The sequence below is a fragment of the Mauremys reevesii genome, linkage group 14, assembly GCF_016161935.1.
Source record: "Mauremys reevesii isolate NIE-2019 linkage group 14, ASM1616193v1, whole genome shotgun sequence".
NCBI lineage: Eukaryota > Metazoa > Chordata > Testudines > Geoemydidae > Mauremys > Mauremys reevesii.
The window spans coordinates 19,832,451-19,842,339 of NC_052636.1; the positions used below are offsets into that span (position 1 = coordinate 19,832,451).

Below are 9,889 nucleotides of genomic sequence, written 5' to 3' on the forward strand. Positions count from 1 at the left end.
TGTGTTAGTGGTGTTGATTTAATTTATTGACTTAATTCAATTTTATTTAATTAATTTTAATTGATAATATTAATCATTATTATGGATATTAATTAGTATGGGTTTAGGCTTGCCAATGTGTTTGATTAGAAGATAAAGTTTGTTTTGAATTAGGCTTTACAGAGTTTATAAAAGGACCTTTGGGGGTATGACAGGAAGCTCACACTCAGACAGGTATAGTTATAAAGACTTTTTATTAAAATCACACTCATCGCAAGGAGAGCAACAATTGCCCTCCCTAGACATCCGTAGGGCATCCGCAATCTATATCGAGCGGACAAAGCCCTTTCGTAACGCCCCCAAATCTTCGTCGTGCTGGCATGCCGGACGAGGGGCATGCCTGTCTCATCCTAGAGGATTTCGTCTTCGATGGTGTCGTGCATCTGCACCTCCTGTGTTTTGGCCCATGTTCCATAGAGCCACCTTACTTCACATTCCACCAGGGCTCAGGCTTCTCTGCTGCCTTCCCGGCTCACGTACCCTTTCAGGGGATGTGTCGTGCAACTACTTGCTCCTCAGTCCACACCTTTGCCTCATTGGCCCAAGAATCCAGAGATGATGCAGCCTTTGGCTCAGCAGTTTTGCATTCTGCAACATCTAACTCCGACCCCACCGCCTACGTAAGGCTTGGGAATCACCTAACTGGAATGCATAGGAGCAATCACTCGAAGAAGAAAAGATGGTTACTCACCGTTGTAACTGTTGTTCTTCGAGATGTGTTGCTCCTATCCATTCCAGACCCTCCCTCCTTCCCCACTGTCGGAGTAGCCGACAAGAAGGAACTGAGGGGCGGATGGGGTATATATCCTGCGCCATAGTGGCGCCACTCCAGGGGGCGCCCAGCCGACCCACCGAGTGTTGCTAGGGTAAAAATCTTCTGAAGAGCCGTGCACGCGCGGCACGCACACCTAACTGGAATGCATAGGAGCAATCACTCGAAGAAGAATTATAATTGTATCACAGTTATTCAAGATATCTATATATATGGTAATACACGATTATGTGCTGCAAAGCTTTGGTTAATACTCACACCCTGTTTTGATGACCTGGTGTTGAAAGATATCGGATCACACCTTTGGTGGTGCCTCTGGCAGAGGAAACTAATGTCACACTTCTGACGAGGAAGCTAATGCAAAAGCTGTTAAAGCTGTTTACGTTCTAACTATGCAAATAAGCATATTAATCCTTAGACAGCAACAGCCTCCTCTCCCCAAATGCTGATGAGGTCCAGCAGCTCAACACTGCTCCAAGCGGGGGATCGCCTAGTACATTAAAAAACCAAACCAAACGGAAAAACCAGTGCAGAAAAGCTCCCATCACACATCCATCACCATTGTAGATTTTCACATCTCCTGCCTGATGTGACATCTTTGCTTTGCAAACAAGAAACCTGGAGAACTCTGTGGCTGTTACCCTCTAACTGGGTAAAAGGTTCCAAATCTTGTCTCAAGTAATTTTCTTCTTAACAGAAGATTTAGAATTTATCAAAATAAATTCCATTTGAAATAGAAATTACAGTCTATACTGGGTCTCTATTCTCACACATGCTATTTCTCTCACATATTCCCCCCACTCTAATTCCTTTGGAGTGAGGGTTTAATTTCAGGATTAGCCACCATTTCCTGTATAGTAGGAGGGGGCAGGGAGAGAACGAGAAGAAAACCTGAATTATATTGTAACACTGAAAGTTAGCACGTAATCAGCCTCTTCCGTGATACTAATTAACTTCATGTTTAATTTCATTGTCGCTGGTACCAACTTATTCAACAATTACAACATATAAACCCATAGGGCAGTTTTCTCTTAATTCCCATTTCCACCCAGTCAGCTTTGTGTGAAGACACATTCTACAATAACCTAGGAGCCTTCCATTTCTGTGAGTTCATTTCTCCCTGGGGCTTCTCCCAGAAGTGTGGGTGGAAGGGCTCTCACATGACGTGGGAAGGCTGCATCATGAGAAAAACCACCTGTGCTCCATTTTCACACTTTCTAATCCTTCAAAGTAGCAGCAGGAGGCAAAGCGATACAAATGCATTAGACGCTAGAGCAAAACTAAGACACCAAACCACAGACTCTGGACTCCGCATTCATGTATCCTGCACTCTGAACTTGGAATCTGATACATTCCCTCATTGGCTACCATCATTTGCCCAGCATGAAAGAGCTTCTTGTCCAACAAGGCAGCCAGATTGGGACCCGTAGGCATGGAATGGCTCTGAAGGATTCAGCTGTTTCTCTCTGTGCTTCATGAAACTTTGGATCCAATGGTAAAAGACAGTTGTGCCCAGTTTAATCATGGTGTCCTTCAGGAGTGTGACCAATGCCACTTAACTAGGGAGCAGGTTCTAAAGACAGTTTACCTGAGCCACAGGTCACCGCAGCTTTCATCTCTGGGGTGAAAATCAACCACCAATACCTGCAACTTCTACTTGAGTTCTTGTCAAACCTTTGACGTTACTTGGAGTAATTTGACACTTTTCTGGTGTAGAATTCTTCACCAACCGCACAACAGATCAGTAGCGATAGTGAGGTACAACTCCCCCAACTATGCCCTTTTATTTCTTTAATCTGGTGGCACAGATTTAAATTAGGGACTAAATTCAGGTGCGACTTAGAATCCCTGTAAGACACCAAATGTCAGGTCTCTATTAAAAAGAGGTATCTTTCTGCAGCTATAGCACATTCAACACAGATTTCATTTTCTACACATTTGCAGCATCTCCCAGGGGTGAGCTGATGAGAAAAGTCACTTCCATGTTTCCCATCTCTACCTCAGTAGGGATTGTATTTCCCAAATAACAGACAACAAGCAGCTAATGAGGAAGGAGACCTCTTCAGGAGCCACTTCCTGCAGGGCCTGGGCCACAACTGCTTTGGGAGCCCACTGCCTGGGCACTTTGTTTAGTTACAAGTTATTTACGAGGGAATCCTCTTCCCAGCCCTTTAGAAAAAATACTGACCTAACCAACTGCACAACAGGGGGACTGGGATGGTGATGGGGAAGAAGGGAATCCCTCTGATTTACCCCATCTTCTTCTGTTGTTACAGCAGGTGACATGACATTTTTCCCTAGCCCTGCCCTGTTCCTGCTCTTTCTTATAGTTCAATATATTTTAAGTGAGAAAAATGGTAGCAAAAATATCTGCTCTGCAGCACAACCTGAAGCAACAGCAGAGCAACTGGGAGTGAAACAATTGGTTTCCAAAGGGGGAACTTGATGACTAACAATTGCTTTGAAATGGGGCAACAGTATAACCATGAAGCTCAGGGTTTGCTTAGGTCAGGTCAAGGGGGAAGCTAATGCCAACCCCTGCACCTGGGCTGCATCTGCTCTACAACTATAATTGTCTTTTTACACCAAGATCACTAACTTGAGCAGCCAACGCCATGTGCAGCCCTAGTGGATGTCAGGCACAGGTAGTTTTTGCCTCACAGTAGCTGCTTGGGATGAAACCTCTCTCCCACCTGGAGCTGATGAACATTCCTGGCAGGAGGGACACACACTCCTATGACTCAGAAGGAAAGGAGTTGATAGAAAAGATCACAGGACTGACCCCAAAGAAGGTGAGATACATAAGGCAGAAGCAGGCAATTCATCTGGTGGACCTGAGAGACCACAGTGAAAATGATGCACAGATCACTATGTGAGAATTAGCAAACGTGATTTTTTTTTAAATCTTTTCCCAGCCCTGATCAAGGCATTTGTAACAGTTCTCCAATGTGGATTTTGCGATGTCTAATAAGGTGTGAGCTCTTTTTGAAGCTTTTCCCGCACTCAGAGCATCCATAAGGTTTCTCACCTGTGTGGATTCTGCTGTGTGCGCTCAGGGTAGAGCTCTGATTGAAGCTTTTCCCGCACTCAGAGCACGTGTAGGGCGTCTCTCCTGTATGGAGTCTCTGATGTGAGATAAGATGTGAACGCTGACTGAAGCTTTTCCCACACTCAGAGCATCCATAAGGTTTCTCACCCATGTGGATTCTCCGATGTCTGATCAGGGTAGAGCTGTGCTTAAAGCTTTTCCCGCACTCAGAGCACGTGTAGGGCATCTCCCCTGTGTGGATTCTACAATGTACAACAAGGTCTGAGCTCCGATTGAAGCTTTTCCCGCATTCAGAGCACGTGTAGGGCGTCTCTCCTGTGTGGATTCTACAATGTACAAGAAGGTCTGAGCTCCGATTGAAGCTTTTCCCGCATTCAGAGCACGTGTAGGGCGTCTCTCCTGAATGGAGTCTCTGATGTGAGATAAGATGTGAACGCTGACTGAAGCTTTTCCCGCACTCAGAGCACGTGTAGGGCGTCTCTCCTGAATGGAGTCTCTGATGTGAGATAAGATGTGAACGCTGACCGAAGCTTTTCCCACACTCAGAGCATCCATAAGGTTTCTCACCCATGTGGATTCTCCGATGTCTGCTCAGGGTAGAGCTGTGCTTAAAGTTTTTCCCGCACTCAGCGCATGTGTAGAGCGTCTCTCCTGTGTGGGTTCTACGATGTGTGATAAGGTTTGAATGCCGACTGAAGCTTTTCCCGCACTCAGCGCATGTGTAGGGCCTTTCTCCTGTGTGGGTTCTACGATGTGTGATAAGGTTTGAATGCCGACTGAAGCTTTTCCCGCACTGAGAGCATCCATAAGGTTTCTCACCCATGTGGATTCTCCGATGTTTGCTCAGGGTAGAGCTGTGCTTAAAGCTTTTCCCGCACTCAGAGCATGTGTAGGGCGTCTCTCCTGTGTGGATTCTACAATGTACAAGAAGGTCTGAGCTCCGATTGAAGCTTTTCCCGCACTCAGAGCACATGTAGGGCATCTCTCCTGAATGGAGTCTCTGATGTGAGATAAGATGTGAATGCTGACCGAAGCTTTTCCCACACTCAGAGCACGTGTAGGGCGTCTCTCCTGTATGGAGTCTCTGATGTGAGATAAGATGTAAACGCTGACCGAAGCTTTTCCCGCACTCAGAGCATCCATAAGGTTTCTCACCCATGTGGATTCTCCGATGTCTGCTCAGGGTAGAGCTGTGCTTAAAGCTTTTCCCGCACTCAGAGCATGTGTAGGGCGACTCTCCTGTGTGGATTCTACAATGTACAAGAAGGTCTGAGCTCCGATTGAAGCTTTTTCCACACTCATGGCATGTGTAGCGTCTCCCTTCCAAGTGGATTCTGTCGCGGGTTATAAGGTCTGAGTGGCTACTGAAGTTTTCCTCTGGCATCTGCTGAGTCTCACAGGCTTTTGCTTTTTCTGGGAGTGCACAACTCCTGGAAACATTCCCTTTGGGTCCTCCTGATAACGTTCCATGTGGTTCTACTTGCTGAGCATCTTCCTGCTGGGGTTTCTCCTCCTCATTCTCACTCACCATCCCATCACCTGGTGGGAGACAGAGAGATCCAGACATAGGTCACTCCCTGTGCCTGAGAGAAAGGAAATCTCAGAGAGAGGAATGGAAAAAGGGATGAACAATCCAAAATGTGTGCAGGAGAGATCAAACCTATCAGGAGCTGATTTTCCCCAGAGGAGAGAGGAAGGGGTCAGTTTTGGTCCACATCTCACCAGAACACTCAAGGGAAAGCGAGATCGGGGAGGAACCTGCTGCAAGGGAAGCCATGAGTGACATCTGCCATAATGATTCCACATCTGCAGGGAACAATCCAGAACTTGCAGAGCTCACAGGGTCTTTGTAGGGCATCCCAAATGTTTCCTGCATTCCCACACAGTTTTTGAGTTGATTTAACCAAGTTCTCACCTGTGAAGGCAGCTCTCGGGAGCACTTCTTTCTCAGAGCCCTGGAGGTCTGGGACCCATGGCTCTTCCCGTTCCAGCTGCGAGATCACATCAGGTTTGGAAACTGGAAACCCTACTCCAGGCAAAGAAAACAAGGGAGGTCAGTGGAATTTGTGGGATACTTGTCACAAAGAATATTCCTTGGTTGTAATCCCTGCTCATTTTTAAGCAGTAGAATACCAAGGCCAGCTTCCTTGGCTCAAAGTGGCAGAAGAGTTAGTATTATTATTATAAATCATCCTCTCTGGCAATATATCCCTTATCAATGGTTGTGGTTGTGAAACCCTCCTTTCTTTATTGTCTTATCTTCATGGTCACCACTTTTACCTTGTTAATCAGTCTGGTTCTCTAATTGTTTCTATCTGCTGTAAAATTCATGTTGCTAGGCGTGAGCAAATTACATAGTGGGATATAATTGGTTAGAGAATTATGTTATGATATGTTAGAATCGTCAAGTATCAGGGGGTAGCCGTGTTAGTCTGGATCCACAAAAACAACAAGGAGTCTGGTGGCACCTTAAAGAGTAACAGATTTATTTGGGTATAAGCTTTCGTGGGTAAAAAAACCTCACTTCTTCAGGTGCATGGAGTGAAAGTTACAGCTGCAGGCATTCTATACTGACACATGAGGAGGAGGGAGTTACCTCACAAGCGGAGAACCAGTGTTGACAGGGCCAATTCAATCAGGGTGGATGTAGTCCACTCCCAATAATAGATGAGGAGGTGTCAATTCCAAGAGAGGCGAAGCTGCGTCTATAATGAGCCAGCCACTCCCAGTCCCTATTCAATCCCAGATTAATGGTGTTAAATTTGAAAATGAATTTTAGTTCTGCTGTTTCTCTTCAAAGGCTGTTTCTGAAGTTTTTTTGTTCAAGAATAGTGACTTTGAAATCTGTTCTAGAATGACCAGGGAGATTGAAGTGTTCACCTACTGGCTTTTGTATGTTACCATTCCTGATGTCCGATTTGTGTCCATTTATTCTTTTACCTAGAGACTGTCCGGTTTGGCCAATGTACATGGCAGAGGGGCACTGCTGGCACATGATGGCATATATCACATTAGTAGACGTGCAGGTGAATGAGCCCTTGATGGTGCGGCTGATGTGGTTGGGTCCTCTGAAGGTGTCGCTAGAGTAGATCTGGGGACAGAGTAGGCAACGAGGTTTGCTACAGGGATTGGTTCCTGGGTTGGTGTTTCTGTGGTGTGGTGTGTAGTTGCTGGTGAATATTTGCTTCAGGTTCGGAGGTTGTCTGTAAGCGAGGACCTGGCCTGCCTCCCAAGGTCTGTGAGAGTGAGGGATCGTTTTCCAGGATAGCTTGTAGAACGTTGATAATGCACTGGAGAGGGGCTGTATGTGATGGCCAGTGGTGTTGTATTAGGTGGAGCCTTTGTGGGAGGTGTGGGATTTACCTGAATAGGCCTAAGGAGACAATCCCAGCTCAGATATTTCGCACCCTCATTTTGAGAGACTAATGAGGAACCACAAGCGGGTGGAATACGCCACAGGATTCTGAAAGAAGGAAGTCTGGGGCGGGCTCTAGCAATTAGTTTGCTATGCAGTATCTCAGCAGTTGGATGCATTCATATATTAGAATTATTAATAAATAAGTGATGTAAATCATGAGTATTGAGGCTTGATGCTTAATTATGGACTTCCCAAAGGCCAGGTATGGTTTGGGGCAGCTATTGACATTACTGTAATCAGAGTAAAGGAGCAGATATGGTATATTGCCATCCTCTTAGCATAAGAAACCAGAGAAAATAACTCTCCTAGTTACCAGTTTTTCATTTTGTCAGGTCCCCAAGACAGTGTAAACTGAAGCAGGGCCTCCCTTCTGATGAGCTCCCTTGCGCCTCGATCTTTGTTTCCAATGGTGTCCATAGCTTGTAAGTCCGCACAGTGCAAGCCCCTCTTTACTATACTTCTCTTACTCTAATCATTACGTGTATTGATCCTTGCCTATGATTTCAACTATAAATCAAGTTTCTGTGTGTTTCACCCAATTTCATCTCCTCCATTAACGGTGAGTAGCCATGTACAAGGACAAGTTGTGCCCCCAATACGTCATCTTGTAGGTGTAAAAATTGTACAGGCTACACCACCAGCCTGTGACATCATCAACAAAGTGCCCATTTGTGCCTGGGAAGGGGTCCTGCTCTGGGAGGGAGGATGCAGCAAGGACTCAGGATCGGTGGCCGGGGTCGCTCTGCCTAGAGATGGGGAGGTTATATGGGGAGGGGGGTAATGAGTGAGAGAGGGAGGTCAAGAGTTAAAATAGTAATATTTTGGGGGGGAATGTATAAAGAAGTGAAACTGAACAGAAATAAAACTAGAGTGGAGGCTCTAAACTAACAAGGCTTGGGTAGGGATTTGGGGTTAAAGGTCTGGGTTTCCCACATCTCTAGATCCCCAAACCTCTCCTCCCTCCCACTGACCCACCCAGCCCACTTCCTGGGTGCCCTTCCTCCACACTCCCCTCCCCTTCTTCCCATTACTGGCAGCCGGCACCACCTCCCGGCACCTTGGGAGATTCTTGTGTTCCCTCCTCGTCTCTCACAACCTCCTCCCTCCCTGCTGCTTCTTAGCTCTAACCCTGCACACACCCTCCCCATGTCCTGGCACCCCAGAATTATCTACTCCCCCCTTCTCCTCCCCTCCCACGGCTCTGTTCTCCCTTCACCCGTGGGGTCCTGAATGGGAACATTATACACTCTCCTATCAAAAGAGGAGCTCATCTGACTGTCACACAAGCCAGGCATGAGTCACACACCTATTTACTCAATTTAGAATTCTACAGGCAGTATATTTTCCTCTTAAAATGAGGAAAAGGCATGAAAGCTACAGTGATTAATGTAGTTATTAATGTAGCCAATAAGGATAAATTCAATGCAGTTTTAAAATGACTGACAGCACCAAAAAAAGCACATGTCCAAAAATTATACTAGTAGGTGGGAGATGAGGCAAGAACAGTGGGGGTAAGGAAACTTGTGAAAACTTGTATGACAAATAAAGGTATAAAATTACTACTACTCAGGTTCTTTAGAGACCCCACAGCTTTTAATAACTGAGGGGACAGGACTCCTTACCCAGCGAGGTCACATTCTCGTAGTTCTCCTGCATGACATCCCTGTAGAGGGCTCTCTGAGTGGGGTCCAGCAGAGCCCCCTCTCCCTTGGTGAAATACACAGCCACCTCCTCGAAGGTCACCGGCCCCTGAAAGAGCAAGAATCCAACATTCAGTAACTGCTGCCCCACTATTCACAGAACAGCAGCACCAGGTAAATGGAAGCTCCGGGAGGCCCATGTTAACAGAGTCCCACCCCATCCTGCTTAGAGCAGCCAGGAGGAATCAGAGGGTAGAAAGAGAGAATCTGTGTCTCCCACCTGACAGACAGAGGCAGGGTCGTCACATTTATCACATACCCACTAGCCAGAGCTTGATACAGGAGATGGGGCTGTCTCTGGACCCTGCTGGTGGCTCCCTGGTAAGAATCCCAACACTCTCCAAATAAAATATATGGAAGAAAGGGGAAGTCAATAGTAAAGACTATAAGTTAGAAGGTCAGAATTGTAGAAAATTGGTAAGGGAAGCTATCAGAAATCAATGATCAATGAAAAATAAGAAGGAAGTTTTTAAAAGTATATTAAGTACAAAATTAATCCTAACAACGGTAGTGGTAAATTACTAGATAGAAAGGGCAGAATTATCAAAAATAATGCAGAAGAGGTAAAAGTGTTCAATAAATATTTCTCTCCTGGATTTGGAGAAAAACAAGTGATGTAACTCATATCATAAGATGTTGACGACGACACTTTCCATTCCAACAACAACTCATGAGTATGTTAAACAGCAGGTATTACAGTTAGATGTGTTTAAATTAGCAGGTCCAGATAACAAGAGTTTTGAGAGACCCGGTGGAGAAGCGTGGTGGACTGTTAGTGTTGATTTTCATTAGGACTTGGAACACTGAGGAAATTCCATAAGACTGGAATAAAGCTAATGCTGTGCCAATATTTAAAAAGTGTAAAAGAGATGACCCAGCTAATTACAAGAGTGTTAGTCTAAAATAGATAC

At 45.6% G+C, this 9,889-nt stretch overlaps 1 protein-coding gene across 1 annotated transcript; it reads right to left on the minus strand.

Moving 5' to 3' along the window:
• Window positions 1-3,587: 3,587 nt before the first annotated feature.
• On the minus strand, window positions 3,588-5,302 carry LOC120381972 (zinc finger protein 271-like). The gene has a single exon (XM_039500143.1). The coding sequence runs from the start codon at window positions 5,242-5,244 to the stop codon at window positions 3,733-3,735; it is 1,512 nt and encodes a 503-aa protein (XP_039356077.1). The 5' UTR covers window positions 5,245-5,302; the 3' UTR covers window positions 3,588-3,732.
• Window positions 5,303-9,889: the final 4,587 nt, after the last annotated feature.